Below are 18,510 nucleotides of genomic sequence, written 5' to 3'. Positions count from 1 at the left end.
GTTTGCCAGAGGGATTAAATACTTATTTCCCTCTGCAGAATGCAAATAAATTCATATACTTTCCACAATGTGATTTTCCGGATTTAATTTGTGATGTGCTATCTCTCACTGTTACCAATAACCTACCCTTCAATTATGGGCTGCTCATGTCTTTGTCAGTGGGCAAACTTACAAAATCAGCAAGGGATCAAATACTTATTTCCCCCACTGTAGATGTTGATCTTCAATGAACCACTGATGCTGCCATGGTTTGATGATCATTTACTTTATCCTGGATGTAAAGGCTGGCTTGATTGTAGTTAGATATTGCTCTTTTAGAGCTGGAAACACCAAGTCGTTTGGGTCACAAGATATAAACAACTCTCTTTACTTGCACTGTTTTTCTGTCCTCCACAGGTAGAATGTGAGACTTTTTTGTTTGTTTGTTATAGTTCGGACACTTACCCCCGATTTATGCTCACCTAGAATCAAGAGTGAGGATGCATGGATCCGAGGGCTGGTAATGGCGGTATTCTGGTAGTCGGCATCATAGTCGGCCATGTTGCCCGTCTGCCATCCCTGCAGTTGAGCCCCCGACCATCATTAATAGCCATCCGTGGTTTCTTCGATTCGGGCACTCGACCTCTCACTCCCTGTCCATCCTGGCAGGGCAAAGAACGGGACGACAGCGTGAATGTAGGAATCCGGGATCTCATTCCTCTTTGCTTTGGTCTCACTCAGATGATGGTCACACTGCCTCAGTGAAAGAGGGATTAATCAGGTACCTTCCTGCTTGCATCAAACTAAAGAAGCTCACAGTGTTTATACAGCAGCCCAGACTCTCACTCGTTCTGTACTGTACATTCTTGGATGACGTCTACAGAGCCTTGTAATAGAAAGACCAACCTATTACTTACCTGCTTGTAAAGATATTGTTAATTACTAATTTCTAGCAGCGACCACGGTTCTGCTCTGCTCTGCTGATCACAGATTGCTCTTGCTGCAATATACGGCGGACTATTGTTTTCCATCAATGCCTAGGGTTCTGTACTGCTGGTCTTTGATCTCCATCTACTCCTACTGCATTATACGACCGACCACTGGCTTTTACAATTCCTATTGCTCTGTACAGCTGACCTATGGTTCTGTACTGCTGGTCACTGATTTCCATCAACTCAGCTTCAGCTCCTGTCCTGCATCCTCAGCTCCAGTCCTGCAACTCAGCTTTTACAGTTCCTATTGCTCTGTACAGCTGACCTACGGGTCTGTACTGCTGGTCACTAATTTCCATCAACTCAGCTTCAGCTCCTGTCCTGAATCCTCTGCTCCAGCCTGCAGCTTCAACTCCAGTCCTGCAACCTCTGCTCCTCTGTTCCAACCTTTAGCCTCAGCTCCAGCCTGCTGCCTCACCTTTGTTTGTGACTATTACCTAGCGCTTGGGACTGCCTGAGTCACTACATATGGCTCCATTTCACATTCTCCTCCTAGTACTGTCCCTTCCCAATCTACTCTTCCACCCGAAGCCACTGTGCACTACAGTTATACATTGCCCTTTCGTTGATTTTATTACCTCACCATCTCTCTTGTCCTCTTCCTCCCTCCTTGCTTTCTGCCTTCAACATTTCATTCCTTCCATTGTACCCTCCCCATTCTATCTGAGTTCATCTCGCTTTCATCGCCACTCCTCTCCTACTCTCCTCCGCACTCTCTTACTCCTTCTTCTTCTCTCTGCTGGAGACATCAATCCCAATCCTGGTCCCCCTTACCCAGTGGTGTGCTGGTAAATGTTTAACAACAGGCTCTCTCCCCGGTCCCTGCGCCCCCCCCCATCCACCTCTGCGCCCCCCATCCACCTCTGCGCCCCCCCCCAAATTGCAGAGCTGGCTATAGCCGGGTAGAGAGCCTGGGGGGGGGGGGGGGGGGGACAATGCATTACTCCAGGAAAAAAAATTAAATGATCCCAGGTTCCAATCTAATTCATGCTGAATGTAGGATAAAATGCCATAAATAAATAAATATAAACTTTTAATGTTGAGCACCTGATTCTCAAAGTGGACATATTCAAAACACTATAATGAAAATAAAATGATATTTTTCTACCTTTGTTGTCTGGTGACTTTGTTTTTCTGATCATGCTGGCCCAGTATCCGATTCTGCTGCTATCTGTCCTCTTAACTCCGTTTCCAGGGCTTCCTTTCCATTTATTTCTTTACTTTACTTTTCCAGGATCTCCCCTTCCACCTTCTTCTGTGGCCAGTATATCCTCCATCTACTTTTCCAGCATATCCAGTGTCTCCCCCTGATCTCCCCTTCCACTTGGCCTCCTCTCCAGCATCTTCTCTTGATGTCTCTTTTCACATGGCTGATGGCCTCCTCTCCAGCATCTTCTGCCAATCTCTCCTTCCATCCACCTCTCTCTAGTATCTACCCACCTCCTCTCCAGCATTTCCCCAATGTTTCCTTCCACCCGCTATCCCATTTGGGTAGAGGGTGGAATGGGGGAGGGAAGGAGGTGTTAGATGCTTGTATCCTACATGCCGGGGTGGGGTGGACATGGTGGCAGCTGTGAAGGGGCAATCCAGTGCAGCAAGCTTTAGGTGCCCCTACACTTGAGCCCTCTAAGCCCAGTTTCCCTATTCTTTTCCCCCAGAGTCCAGCATATCCCCTTTCCCAAGCCAAGAAGGTCTGTCATTTTTCTTCTCCCTCCCCTTTCCCATGTATTACTACATTTCCCTTCTCTGTCTGTCTTTCTCTCCTCCTTCCCCATCCAGCATTGCCCCTTCTTACCCCCTCCCTATTCCCTTCTTCCTGGTGTCCAGCAATGCATATCCCAACCCACAATTGTGTGCCATCTTTCTTCTCCCTCCCTTGCCCCACATATTCCAGCATCCTCCCTCACTCCTTCCATGTCCAGCTTTATCTATTTCCCTCTTCCCTCAAGCCTGTTCTCGTCCCGTTGCTGGACTGCCCCTGCCCAACATGTTGCAGGGTCAATCTCTCTCTTCTTCTCCCCCCCCCCCCCCCCCCGTTCTGCTTTGTCCCTTCATGCACTCTTCCCCCACTCCCTCACCTCAAATGCTAGTCTCATGGATGGATCTTCATCTTTCCCAGTGCAAACAACGGGTGCGGAGCCTCATGCTGTTGTGAATGCAACCGGAACGAAGTTTATTTATTTATGAACATTTATACCCCACTTTTTTTCCACATAACGCAGACTCAAAGTGGCTTACAATGTACAGATTAATCAAGTACAATTACATTGGATAGGGGGGAAGGAACAGGGTAAGAATGAAAAGGGAAAGGGAAGAGAGACTAAGATGGACGGTGGAAATCCAGATGCAGAGATGGCCCAGAGTGGTTCGAACAATTCATGGCAAGGTGATCCACAATTGGGAGCTGTAGCAGTACCCAGTAAGCGCAGACGAAGCGCAGAAGAAACAGCAATATGCGGCCAGGAGAGTGGTAGTGGTCACCAGAGGCAGACAACAGCAGCTGGAGGCGGACAATGCTGGCGGGGCCCAGGATGACAACGCTTCCACTTCGTATGACATAGTAGCATTCCAAAACCACTTGCTTCTTCCAACTGCTTCTCTCTGGCTTTCCTTTTAACCTTCTTTCCCTGTGTGTTGGCCAGACGAGCTCTTGCCTCTGAAAGCATCTCAAGTTCATCTTCATCCATATCAACTGGATCAGGCCTGGCTGGTTTTGTTTCTGGGTTTGGATCAATTTCTCCAGGTTTAAGTTTCCGAGGATCATCTGCTGTTTCTTCTTCATTATCTCTCTGTGCAGCTTTATCTAGTAGGAATTCATAATGTTCTAAACACTGTGCCGCTGTTCTTCCGATGATTGGTGCTATGGTTCTCCACTGGGTTGGCATTAGATTGGCTAGATGTAATAATTTTTCCTCTTCTTCACGTGACTATTCTGTCTTTTTGATGCTTGGATCCAGCCATTCATACCATCGAGCTTTACACTTTTTTGCTGATTTTCTGTGTGACAAGGAAGCTATTCGAGACCACTGGTTTTTGCCATATTTCATAACAGCTGCTGTAAGAATTTCATCCTCGGTGTTGCGCCACACCCCGTCCTTTATCATAATCCGCGGCATGATTGCAGCTAATTCAGCGCTTCAGCGTCCACTTGAAGAGTTCCAGTCAGCCAACGGTTGCCGTTAGAGAAACGGAACATGCGATGACTCAAGTTAGAAGAACTGCCCCCTTCTTGGCAGCAGGAAGTGTGTGGGAGGGAGGGTGCATCCGGCAGACAGATCTCCCCACTGGAAGTAACACAACACAGTACTAGGGAGAGTAACGCATTACCGCCATGTTGCGCCGCCCCTGGGAACCGGCTTGCCTGCAGGAACAACCGGCTCGCAAGAGCTTTAAAAATTTAACAACCGGCTGTTGCGAGCCGGTGCCAGCACACCACTGCCCTTACTAACCCTCATCCTATTTCTGCAGGTCGCACCATGACCTCTCCAATCTCATCTCTATTCCTCTTCTCCAAGCCAAGTCCCTTTCAGTATTCTATTCCAGCCAAGCCAAGCCAAGCCAAGTCCCTTTCAGTATCTTGTTCCAGCCAAGCCAAGCACCTTTCAGTGTCTTGTTCCAGCCAAGCCAAGCCCCTTTCAATATCCGGTTCCAGCCAAGCCAAGCCAAGTCCCTTTCAGTATCAGGTTCCAGCCAAGCCAAGTCCCTTTCAGTATCCGGTTCCAGCCAAGCCTGTTGGGAGAATCCTGAATCCTGTTCCAGCCAAGCCTGTTTGAGAATCCTGAATCCTGTTTGAGAATCCTGAATCCTGTTCCTGCCTTGTTTATTGTCTTGCTTCTGTTATTCTTGTTGCCCAGCTCCTACCCTGTTCTTTCCTGTCTAGGTGTGCTTTGTCTTGTCTCTTTCAGTCTAGTCCTATCCGGATCCAGTCCTTGCCTTGCCCTTTTCTGGACCCAGTTTTAATCTACTTCCGTGTTTTGCCTTGTCTTGCATTTCTGGGTCCCAGTCCCAGTTTTAATCCAGTTCCGAGTCTTGCCTTGTCCTGTCTGGGTTCCAGTTCTGGCCCTTGCCTTCTTTTCCTTGCCTCATCTGGATCCGGTTTTTGTGTTGTCCATTGTGTTTAGTTACCTCTGTCCTGCCTTGTTGAGTCTGTTAGTTAATCCTGGTCCAGTCTGTTCTGATTCCTGCCTGTGCCAGCCCAGGTGATTTGTCTTCCAAAGCTCCAGCTTTGGTCCAAGGGCTCACTATTACTGACAGTTGTGACACTTGCTCGTGTGGATGATTGTTATTTATCTCTACAAATGCCAGATACAAGAAAAGCAGTGATGACTGGAGTCCACCATAGTCGAAAAGGTTTATTGTAGTGTCCAAGATAACAGGCGATTCACATGGACTCTTCTCTTCCTTCCCTCTCTTTGGTTCTCACTGCCTTTTTTGTATCATATCATCTATTATTTATCTCTTACAGGAAAATTAAACTCTGCATATTCTAAACTCCACACAATAGAAATCTGAGCATTAAAACATATTAGAATGCCAGTAGATGGCAGTAGAGCATTTGCTAAAATTATAGGATGATGTGGTTTCAGGTTAAGAATTTTTTTCACATATACAAAAACGAGCAATTCCTTAATCCACCTGTCCCTTGATTATCTTAATTTACAGGATGAACAAAGCATAAGCAAAATCTGACAAAAGCTTTCAGGAACCAGGATAAAGATAAGGAAAGAAACACTAATAATATAAAAGGAACACGGAACGGAAGAACATCTTTTGAACAAACTACTCAAATCTGTGCAATTTTTCACCAATTTCTTCATGAGCATGAGGTAGGGATGTGTGTTTGTAGGATGCATTTGACTCTAGTGTGACTTACAAAGTGTTGTACATACTAAATAAGTTTGACTATTAACCTATGAATTAGGGGTCCTTTTGCTAAGCTGCGCTAGTAAATGGGTTTAGCATGTCCTAACCCGGGCCTTTCCTGTGCACTAAGGGCTGGATTCAGTAAATGGTGCTCATAATTTGGTGCAAAAAAAAAAATCACCACTGAACGGTATTCTGTAATGCGCATTTTGGGATTGGTGCCCTTTACAGAACAGCACGTAGCACAGGGATCTGCACCCAACTTTGGATGCGAGGATTTACACCAACTGAAACCTGGTGTAAATCATGGCGTGTAAGTTAGGTCCAGATCCCTGGTATTAACACTGCGCACCTTTAGTGAACACCCCTGACCTGCCCATTCTCCTCCCATGGCCACGCCCCCTTTTCAGTTGTGCACAATAAGATTTGCACGTGGGTCTTTATAGAATAGTGCTTAGCAAGATGCATGTGCAAATCAAAAATGTTGCCAACTAATGCCAATAATTGATTATCACCCAATTACTAGCACTAATTGGCTTGTTAGCCAATTTAGTTGAACATACATCTCAGGATAGTGTGCAATTTTGTATGCAGAAATTTGAATGCCATTTACAGCCCATTTCTAGTCTGCCTGTAAAATTGATATTTTTCTATTTCTAGAATTTCTGGTCATAAGCAAATGCTAGCATTAGCACATGGCCATTAAAAAAAATTAACATGGGAGCACTTACCGGCTCCTATTTAGGTAATGTCAGCGTGCCAGCTGAATAGCACTTCCATACCCAATTTTTGCTCCTTATACACCCCTCCAAAAAAGATTTTAAAAAGTACTGTGCTCATAGGGGATAAGATTTGATATACTACCTTTCTGTGGCTACAATCAACGTGGTTTACACATAATATATTCAGGCACCTATTTTGTACCTGGGGCAATGGAGGGTTAAATAATTTGCCCAGAATCACAAGGAGCTGCAGTGGGAATTGAACCCACTTCCCCTGGTTCTCAAGCTACTATACTAACCATTGGGCTGCTTCTCCACTGATTAACTGGGGGGTTGCTCCCTTCCCTGAGCTCTATTGCAATAAGACCCTCCCTTCCCTGAGAGAGGAAAGAAACCCCTTTACTGTAGACCAACTGACCTCTCCATGTGCAATAAGAATTCCCCATCCAAGCAACCGATTAAATAACTTCCACTGGAGTTCCTCAAAGCCCAGATTCCACTCCCCCCACCCCCACCGATCATTTTACTCCCTACACATTACCTCCAGGCACCTCCTCTACCCTGAGCTCCCTCTATATCACTGTGGAAGATGAACTTACCCTTTGGAAGGGTCCAGGTCTTCATGGGGAGGAAAGAATGCAAAACATTGCTACCCATGCTGCTGATCTTTAATGAAATGCCACTAGAGGGGCAATGAGTGCTGCTGTGGCTTACTTGATCTGCTGCAGGAGGATTCCCTCTTTTCTATGGGGGTGGGGTGGAGGGGGAGGGATAATTCTTATGGGGGGTGGATGGGGGAGGGATAAGTGTTCTTATCTGTACAGAAGTGGGAATGGGGTAAGAAATCCCCCTTGATAAGTGTCTTGTTTACTTTGGGATGGTTAGCATGGGGGATTTCTCTTCTTACTATGCATGGTAACACTAGGTCCTAGCGTAGGTTAATTTGTTAAATAGAGGGCATTTACTGAGTGCGTAGGAAGTAGTATGGAAGGTGAAACTATTTACTCAGCACTTGGCAACCCCTCATTTGCAAAAGACAACTCTTCATACACTTTGGGGTATGTCTACTAAATTGCTCTAGTAAATGGGCTTAGCTTGTGCTAACACAGAACTTTCCAGCGCCTTAAGCCCATTTCTAGCATGCCCAGGAAAGAGGGCATTTTCAAGTGTTTCTTTTTCAGGTCGTGCGCTAATGTTCACATTAGCGCATGTAATCTAGAAACAAAAATGGATGCAGGCACTCTTAAGGGCCCACGCATTATGGATGTGCTAGCCAGTAAGTGTGTACGAATGTCAAACAGTTGATAAGCATGTCCATGCCTATTCTCCACCCCTGACATGCCCCCTCCAAAAAATAAATACAGAAATATAAATAACACACGCATAGTGCATGCAAAAATCTTAGAGGCCCTTTTACCAAGTTGTGTTAGGCACTAATGCACCCCTAACTCAGCTTATTGTGGGATACAATCAGGCATCCTGCAGTAAGTTTGACATCTGTATGTGCAAACCATGCACAAAAGTTATTTTTTCTGCAGAGGAGGCGTGTCAGGGGGGCAGAGAGTGGATGTTTCTGTGCTAATCAGCGACTGAACCTACGTTACTGTGATGATTAGTGCAGAATGATGGGTCCGAGAGCTGGTCTCGACGGGCCCGGTTAAACATGGGCCGGGCCCGGGCGAGCGAGGGCTTCGAGGCGGTGGGGGGGGGGGAGCAGGGTCCACAGAGAACGTGCAGAAGGATCCCGCGTGGGATAGGAGGATTCGAAAGAGGCAGGATGCCTGGATGATGCTATTGGAGGAGCTGACAGGGGAGGGCGGGGCATAGGAGAGGGTTTACAGAGGGGGTAGTGACGTCAAGAGGGCATTCCAGTGATCCGCAGAGGCGTTACCCACCCTCCCACCCTCAAGTAGGGGGGGGAGAATGGAGTATGGTTTTGTGTTTTTCATGTGAAGGACAAAGGCTGTCGCAGCGGCAAAAAGAACACAACCAACCTGAGCTACAGGAAGAATGGCTCATGGGGGGGGGGGGCCGAGCCAGGGCTTGAAAGGCGGGTCAGGCGACCCGGGAGACACATGGAGGTCCATGCGGAGCAGGGTTCTTGCTGAGAAGGCGGAACCTGGACAATTGCCGTTTTGCTGACAAGGCGAACGGTGGAGGGGAGGGGGGGCATTGTTGGCGTTAAGGCTGGGCATATGTAGCTCAAAAAAGGTGGCTAGTGGTTGTTCAAGTGCATTATAGTTGAATTGTTAATAAAGAAAGCTGCGGCCTATGTTACCCCATACTGGTTATCAAGAGAAGTATTGCAAAGGGGGAAAAGGGGGGGGGCAGGTGGAGATGTGGGGGTGGGGTGATTGGGGTCGAACGGGTCCCGGCTCCATGGTTTATTAGCACATGGGCCCTTACACCTACAAAATGGGTGGAAGCAAGTGCTCACATGTTAATTCTTGTTAATGACTGCTGCTAATGACATTAGCACATGGCCTTAGCGTGTGGGGAAAACCCACATAAGGGCATGCTAAGGCCAACTTTTCCCACAGCTTAGTAAAAAGACCCCTTAGTTACTAAAAACTGCTTTAACATGCGTTGTGGTAAGCAATTTCACATGCACTAAGCACGTTAGGGTTTAATGCCCTTTAGGAGACATACCTCTGTGTATTCATGTTCATGTTTTTCTAGGAGTTCTAGAAAACGTCCATGTTAAGGCCTTCCTGCATAGCTTATTCTTTTCAGGATACACACGAGGGCCTTAACATGCAAGATAATGTTTATTATTTAGGCCACTATATAGTATATTCATTATCTAGGTTTCAATCCAATAGAAACAACTAACAGATAAAAAGTTAGATATCAATATGAAAATTACATTACAGTACGTTACATTTAAATTTCTCTGTTTCCCTCCTCCAAAATATATCTTGCACTTACTGTTCACTTGCAACAGATGAATTCCTGGACATGGTCTTTGGTGATAAGTCATATTCACTGTCGGATCGGTACAGGAATGATTCTCTGCGTTGGTTGTGAGTTGGAAAGTTGTTGTGCAGCACAAGTCCTGAGCCAGGGCTGGCTTGGGGATCCAATGGACTACGACCAGGTGATGGGCCATTTTCCACATCAAAGCTTTAATACAAAAATGAAAGATAAATGATTAGCAATCATAATTATTTGAACATCTCATAAGAACATAAGAGCATAAGAATAGCCATTCTGGGTCAGACTAATGGTCCATCTAGCCCAGTAACCTGCTTCCAACAGTGGCCAATTCAGGTCACATGTACCTAGCAAAACCTCAATTAGCAACAACATTTCATGCTACCAATCCCTGGGCAAGCAGTGGCTTCCCCATGTCTGTCTCAAAAGCAGATTATGGACTTTTCCTCCAGGAATTGTCCAAACCTTTTTTAAACCCAGATGTGCTAACTACTGTTACCATATCTTCTGGCAATGAGTTCCAGAGCTTAACTATTCTTTGATTGAAAAAATATTTCCTCCTATTTATTTTAAAAGTATTTCCATGTAATTTCATTGAGTGTCCCCTAGTCTTTGTACTTTTTGAAAGAGTGAAAAATCGATTCACGTTTACCTGTTCTATACCACTCAGGATTTTGTAGAGCTCAATCATCTCTCCCAGCCATCTCTTTTCCAAGCTGAAGGGCCCTAACCTCTGTATCCTTTCCTCATATGAGAGGAGTTCCATCCTCTTTATCATTTCAGTTGTTCTTCTCTCTTCTATATCATTTTTCAGTCCTGGCCTTCAGACAAGGCGGTTACCATTTAAAGTTAAACACTGGAGCTGGTGCTTACTATATATATTCAGTGACAAAATCTATTTAATTAGTGACACTGAATATATGTGCAACTGTAAGCGGTGACTCCACTGGCACTATAGGGGCAATTCTATAAGCTGGTATCTGCAGGTACACACCACTTAAGCATATCATAGGCACCATTAATTGACAGATAGGCACCTATGTGCATTAGATATTATTGTATACAGTAGTGTCTAAGTGTCATAGTGCCTATTTGCAAGAGGGGCAGAAACCTAGGTGGTACATGGGTGAACCAAAGGTGTGCCTCCCAATTATGCACATAGAGGTCAATAATCAAAGCAATTTAACCAGCCAGAAATGGCTCCTGAATGGTTAAATCACTTCTTCGAGGCTAACCGGTCATTTTCAGTGGCATTTAACTGGTTAATGCTGCTCAAAAATGACCGGTTAGTGCCTAATGCAAAACCAGCTATTTTGGGGTGTATTTCATTTGGAGGGGCTGGTTTTAGGGACTCCCTATATTCGTGTACAGATTTTTTCACCCAGTAAAGAGCCACTAAACAGACAGGTGCTCGACATTGAGAGTTTCTGATTAGAAGTATAAAAGGTTTTTTAAAACCTTAATTAGGTTGAAACTGAGAGCATCTTTTTTTTTTTTTTTACTGTGCATATATCAAAAGAAAAAGATGGTGTGTGGGAAATTGCTGCTTTTGTTTTGTGGAATGCAGTGGTATATTATAAAAATGAACTTAGGGCTCTGTTTACTAAGCTGTGCTAGATGCATGCTAGCATTTTTAGAGCATGCTAAAAATTAACAATTGCTAACGCTAGATATGCCCATAGCAATATATGGGCATTTCTAGCATTTAGAGTGCTAATTTTAGCGCATGCTAAAAACACTGTCACACCTTAGTAAACGGGGCCATTAATTTTTTTTATTACTACTATTTCAAAGACAGGTATTGAATAATGGGGGAAGAGTTTCTTTTATGCAGATGTTCAGTCCAAAGTCAGTCTAAATGTGCCAACATTGTCCAGTTCTGTTGTATAAATTTATTTCTTCTTCAATGCTGTGTGTTTGTATATAGATGAGTATTATGAAGGCAAACAATACATCCCCAAAATACAGTAGCCAGCAGCACACTATTAGTCACCAAGTGCTTGCAAAGTTAATTATGTTCAGTGGAAAATAAATCTGCTGGCTGCCAGCTATGCGAATATTCCTCACTTTTTCAATATTGCTACCAAGTATTACATATTTTAGGCATTTTCTTTAAATTTTGATTGTTTTAATTAGTTTATCCAGTCCTTTCATGTACATGGTATTGCTTGTTAAACCAAAAGGTGAAACCTAAAGGTGGTTAAGCAATTTGGAACAAAGCATGATGTGCTGAAGTTGTTGTTTACTTTTGCAATGTGTGTATGGATGCCTGTTCTGGTACAGTATGTGCATGTGATAATGTTTGAATAACTGTCTATACTTATGGTTATGATTTCTGAACATGCAGCATCATTAAAGGACATGCTGAGTATATATGCTAATCTCATCTTTGTTAAATGTTTCGGACATATCCATCAACTTGCTCCCATGATGCTACTGAATTCTATTATTCTATCTCACTGTATTTTCAAATATAAGTCACATTGAACCCAGTTTGCTTGGGATAATGTGGGCTATAAATGTCAATTTTAAAAAAATCTTTATTCTCCCACCTTTTAAGGCACTACCTATCTAACTGGATTGTGATGGCACAAGAAACGCAAGTTTGGTCCAGTGAAGACTAACTCAAAATAACCTATTCTTTAGCTGGGGCTCCAGTATTACCATATTGAAAATGCGACCATACAATGCCTCTGTGGTTATGTTCCACTAAGAAGTGAAATGATTAACTGACTTTCTTAAAAGGATTATATAACATTTGGATGCATGTCTAGCAACAAAATATACACATATATACAATATCATAATTCCTCATGTACAACCACAAAACAACCTTTTAGGGTGGATAGTGTTCATAATGAGCTCCTTTTATTATCAACCAGATAGAAGAAATAAGAGTTTTCAATTTTGGCACAGTATAAGTCATCACAAGAACAAAATAAAGTTTATAGTTTATTTGTTCTTACTATCCAGCTCATTTTCGAAAGTGATCGCCGGCCATCTTCCGACATAAATCGGGAGATGGCCGGCGATCTTGGACAAGCAGCGAAATCGGTATAATCGAAAGCTGCTTTTTTGACAGCATCGTCGCTTTCCCATCGCCTCTCCGGCGAAAGTTCAAAGGGGCATGTTGCCGGCGGAGTGAAGGAGGGACATGGGAATGGCTAGCAGATGGCCGGCTTTCACGGATAATGGAAAAAAAAGCGGTGTTAAGCAGTATTTCGCCGGGTTTACTTGGTCCTTTTATTTTCACGACCAAGCCTCAAAAAGGTGCCCCAACTGACCAGATGACCACTGGAGGGAATGGGGATTACCTCCCCGTACTCCCCCAGTGGTCACCAACCCCCTTCCCACATGAAAAAAATAAAGCACTTTTTTGCCAGCCTCTATGTCAGCCTCAAATGTCATACCCAGGTCCCTGACAGCAGTATGCAAGTTCATGGAGCAGTTTTTAATGGGTGCAGTGCACTTCAGGCAGGCAGACCCAGGTCCATTCTCCCCCCCCCCACCCCACACCTGCTACACTTGTGGTGCTAAGTGTTGAGCCCCCCAAAACCCACTGTACCCACATGTAAGTGCCCCCCTTCACCCATAAGGGCTATGGTAATGGAGTAGAGGTGTGGGGAGTGGGTTTGGGGAGGATTTGGGGGGCTCAGCACCCAAGGTAAGAGAGCTATTCACCTGGGAGCTTTTTTTGTATTTTTTAAGCCTTTTTAGACGTGCCCCTAGGGTGCCCTGGCATGTGAGGGGGACCAGTGCACTAAAAATGCTGGCTCCTCCCACGACCAAATGCCTTGGATTTCGCCGGGTTTGAGATGGCCGGCATTTTTTTCCATTATTGCTGAAAAACAAAACCAGCGATCTCAAACCCGGCGAACTCTGGTATTTGGCTGGGCTAAACCGTATTATCGAAAAAAAAGATGGCCAGCCATTTTTTTCGATAATACAGTTCCGGTCAGCTGGTGTGCCGCCACCAAAATAGATCGCCAGCGATCTATTTTGCCGGCGACATTCGATTATGCCCCTCTATGCCACCCAAACTAACTTGTGGACCTGGGCAGTTTACAGTTTCAGAAAAGAGCTACAATATTTGATAGGATATACAGTATCACTCAGCAGTAGCACAATTGTCAAAGATGAAAGATAAATAGAGGAGATAGGGGGAAGGTTAGGAGGACGATATATAGTGTAAGGACCAGGGAGAGGGAGGATTTAACAGTGATATATGACAGCCCAACTCTTCTAATCTTTAAGTAATTAATTGAAAGCCTGTTCGAAAAGCCAGGTTTTCAGAGCTTTATAAAGTTCTAAAAAGTAAAGTTCAGACCATATAAGTAATGGGAGGGAATTCCATTGAGCAGGGATTGCAAAAAAGAATGCACGATGGTGTGTGGATTCAAGTTAAGCTGCTTTAGGGAGTGGAAGGACAAGATGATGGCTGTTTATTAAGTGAAGGAGTCGTGCTGGGGAATAGGGAATTGTGAGAGCAATGAGGAAGACCAACTCTATGAGCCTTTAAAACAAGGCTCATAGAGTTGAATGAAATGCGATGTTCTATTGGAAGCCAGTGGAACTTTTGAAACAGGGGAGAAACATGGTCAAACCTTTGTGCGTGACATATGAGTTTAATAAACACACTTAAACCTCTAAAGTCAGCACAAGACCAAACAATAGTAACATTCACAGTATATATGGGCTTGTGATGTTGTGTTTGAATAGATTTTGAAGATCTCAGGTACCGGAGTCATGGGGCACTTTATAGTTTTAGCTGCCACTTCTCCAATCGTCACTGGTCTCCGTAATATATTTTTTATTTTGTTTATTTTTTTTGTTCTCTCTCTTTTTTGGGGGGGGGGGGGGGGAATCGGTTGGTGGCATAGATTTCTTCAAAGCTAAGTACTCTTATTTGAAATATAAGCTTATTGACTGAAGGTCATGCATTCTATATGTTTTCTATAGGGGAGATATCCTTGAAAAAGCAGCAATTGCGAAACATGAAATTGTGTCGGACAACAGATCCCCCAGAGAACAGACTTACTTAAGTGCTTGTACAGCATAAACATGATATAAATACAAATATAAAAGTTATAGAGAGATACCAATAGGTCTAACATAAAAACAAAATAAAAAATATATTATGGAGACCAGTGACGATTGGAGAAGTGGCGGATAAAATTGTAAAGTGCCCCATGACTCCGGTACCTGAGAGCTTCAAAAATTATTCAAACACATCACAAGCCCATATATACTGTGAACATAACTATATGAGTTTAATAGCCATATTTTGTACCAACTGAAGCTTCTTCAAATTTGCATGAGAGCAACCTAAGTAGGCAATGGTGCATTACTTGAGCCTAGTTATCAATGTAACAACCAATGGATTGTATTAGGGCCTTACAGCCCATTTAGTTATGTTTCAACAAATGAGAGACCTGAGTGAAATCAAATATTTATTTTTATTATTTTGACTTATAAAACCACTTGTTCCTGAAACAAGCTCAAAACATAACAATCTACAAAAGAGATGAGGTGAAGATGTGATTCCATGTGCCCCAATAAAAGGAGAGTTTAATTTTACTTCCATTTAATTTCAATATATTCCATCTTTAGTACACCAGGCTGCACAAAGCAGATTACAACAACAGTTAACATGAACCCACCAGGAAACAGGATATCCTCACCGAGATTTGGCCATGTATTACTGCATTCTATAGAACAGTGTAGAAAAATGAGCACTAAATACAGAGTTTATTACTGCTATTTCTACCAGATACAATAATTTTTAAGCTGATTTAGTGATATTCAATTTTGTTTCATGATATTTAATTCTAGATATGGGAAGCTTTCAAATAAATATAAAAAGCTGTCAAATAAAAAAACAAATCCCTTATCCTCCACTATTTAAGGCACTGCCTATCCAACTGGAACAGCTTTAGACTTTGTGCAGATGAACCACAGATAGGCAGTCCGTCATTTTTTAATAAGCTTTTGCTATTGTTTTCAATAGTGTTTGCCATTGTTTTTGGTGAACTAAAACAGCGGCAAGCTCTGCCTTACTCGCTTCAGTCCCCATAATGAGCTAGATAAGCTCATGCCATCGCCTGTTCTCAATTTAACCTCCTTGGATTCAACAGCTGAACCAGTTTACAGGCGGGGCAAAAAAACCTCAACTTTCTGGGCTTGCTCAAGCATGGTCCATCAAGACAAGACAGATAAAGCACAGGAAAAACCAGGGACAGATCAAGACAGAAGGCACCAGACCACATACTATACCAGTTCCCTGCTGACCCTGACAGCTATTTACAATGTAAACAACTGAGCTCCAAACTGCTTAGTTATTTTGAGTATGCTGGACTTATATATTTTAATTTTTAAGAAGTCTTTATTGAAAACCAAAAGGCAGAAGTAGTTATAAACAGCACATATATTTTACTATACTTTGCTGCCCTACTTTCCTTTATGAGAGGTGGCAGAAAAGTAGAAAAGTAGAAAATGCAATACGAGCTTCACAGTAGGGAGTGTTCAATACAAACTTCAACGCAGGATCAATAAAGCACCTTTAATTGCACCAAACAGCAACTGACACCAAGGGGCCTTGTTTTGGCAAGGCAAATTGCCTGCCTCAGGGATCAAAGGAAACACTGCTGGTGAGATAAGGAGATGGTGTCTGTAGTAAAGTAGTCCTGGTTTGGTAGCATGTAGTTGGTTCACACAGATCCAAAACACTCTAGCAGAAAAAAAAAAGCTTTGGCACCAAAAATGCTACTGCTGCAATTTAAAGAAGGGTGTTTTCTTTTTTTTTTTTTTTTGCAGTTGTTCAAGCGTCTTCACATCAGTAGGAGACTGCAAGTGTAATTTCTCTCAGCAACGAATTTCACATCCCAGATCATTTATTTCCTTGTTTGTTTTTTTTCAGATTAGTAGTGAAGGCAATAATCACACCTCTTATGAAAGCTTTAAAGGCATCCCAGGTGGTGAACCGATCAGTATCTTCAACTTATTTAACTCAAAATAATCAGTGATGGTTTTTGCAACATGTTCAGGGAAACTAGACTTATTCAATAAAGATGAATTGAAGTGCCAGGTAGGATGTTTATTTGGTGCAGTGACAACTGTCAGTTGCATCGTAATAAGGGCGTGATCTGAAATGGTTATAGCTTCAATGTCTGTATGAGTAACAAACTGTAGTAGGCGGCTGGTTACAAGGAAAAAATTGATATGTGTATAAGAAGCATGTGGCGGAGAAAAGAAGGTATAGGCTTGCTTAGTATGATGTTATAAGCGCTAAGGGTCCACAATGCTGAACTGAGTGATGACATCTGAAAGATTAAGAGGCCTGCTTAAGGAGTCTTTTGATAATGAGTTGATTGAAAAATTCCAATATCGTATCTTTTCAAACTTGTGATGCAAAATTGGGTCTTAAGAAAGACCTTTGTAGTAATACTATGGAAAGTAGAAGATGAATGTTTTCCAAGTTACACGATTGGGAGATACATTCATCCTCCAATTTCACCTCCAAGTTATCATCACATAAAGACTCCTGAGGCAGGCATTGTTTGCCAAAACACAGTGCCGTGTCAAGTCTTATCTACTATTAAAGAACATTTCTCTACCCTCTGGCTCCTTGGCTTTTTGGAAGTGTCTTGTAGATCACGTTACTCTTCCTCTGCAGCATACAGGGAGAAAGGCCATGAGTCAATGTGATAAATAGGATCAGGGTATGCGAAATGCTCAATTCACAGTAAACTATAAAACTAACAAGGATAATGGGAATACTGATCTGCCAACACTTATAATACCGAATCAATAGTGAGTATCCGTTTGTCACTGGTAAATCGACTAAATATAGTACACTACTAGAACCAGGATATGAAAACCTGTATCAAATATAATTGTACAAAGTTGCCACAAAATATATATTTATTTTATGAAGCGTGATTATTTGTTTAGAGCACCCTCAGATAATCCCACTGTACAAAGCACACAAAACGTTTCTGGTGCCTAGTGGTGTAGCACTTCTTTCATACAATTATATTTGATACAGGTTTTCATATCCTGGTTCTAGTAGTGTGCGATTTGGGCGTCCCCGACCGTATTATCGAAAAGAAAGATGGACATCCATCTTGTTTCAATAATACAGGTTTCTCTACCCCTTCGCCGGGATGTCCTGCGAGGACGTCCTCAAGAAAACTTGGGCTTCTCTTTCGATTATGCCGCTCAACGCCATATAATTTATATGTTTACTAATGATTGTGATGTATGTATGGTGGGTGTGAGCATGAGATAGGTGAGTATTGATTTGTATGCAGCAGTGTGAGTGGTGTGGGCATATATTAGTAGTGTAGTAGTATTTTAATTTATTGGTTATTGTGATATTTAATAAAGAAATGTTTTGATACATTGTATAGTTGTTTATAGTAATGTGTATGTTACAGACAATACCCTCCCTTACCCACCTTACTTACCCACATCTAACTGACCACCTCTTTATACACTATATTACAATTATTATCCATTCTATGTTACTTTGTAAACCTGTTATACCACGTAAGCCGCATTGAACCTGCTAATAAGTGGGAAAGCACGGGGTATAAGTGTTACAAATAAATAAATAAATATTGCTGGAGCCCACAAGAAAAACCTCACTCATTGGCCTTCAATCTCCAGAATAGTGGTGGTAAATCTCCAGCTTTGAGATGGGTCACCGTTGGCATCTCTGAACTCCTTTGCTTTTGCTGGTAGGGATGTTGAGCCCTGCCCGCCTAATAAATGATCTGTCACTGCTCCCCGCTGCTTGATTCTGGCTTTGAGCAGAATGCCAGGACTTCTTGTCCAAGTAGACATGAGAATTCCTGGCATGCTGCTCGGACCCAGAGGATAGAGACAGGTACCTTGAAACCCTGACTGCATCCTTCAAACAGAAAGGCTACAACCCCAAAATAATCTCCAAGAATATTGCCTCCTCCCTCAAAACACCCAGGGAAAATCTGCTACAGTACAAAGAAAAAAAAAAGCCACAG

General features: G+C 43.0%; 1 protein-coding gene across 2 annotated transcripts in view; it reads right to left on the bottom strand.

The window, feature by feature from the left end:
* PDE4B (phosphodiesterase 4B) overlaps positions 1 to 18,510 on the bottom strand; it is a 534,189-nt gene that overhangs the window by 151,226 nt on the left and 364,453 nt on the right. For both annotated transcript variants that reach the window (XM_030205673.1, XM_030205672.1), the window contains exon 2: positions 9,485 to 9,679. In XM_030205673.1, the coding sequence (XP_030061533.1) occupies positions 9,485 to 9,679 (195 nt within the window). The remainder of the gene's footprint in view (positions 1 to 9,484; positions 9,680 to 18,510) is intronic.

Source organism: Microcaecilia unicolor, chromosome 6, assembly GCF_901765095.1.
Source record: "Microcaecilia unicolor chromosome 6, aMicUni1.1, whole genome shotgun sequence".
NCBI lineage: Eukaryota > Metazoa > Chordata > Amphibia > Gymnophiona > Siphonopidae > Microcaecilia > Microcaecilia unicolor.
This window is presented reverse-complemented; position numbering and strand designations above follow the sequence as displayed.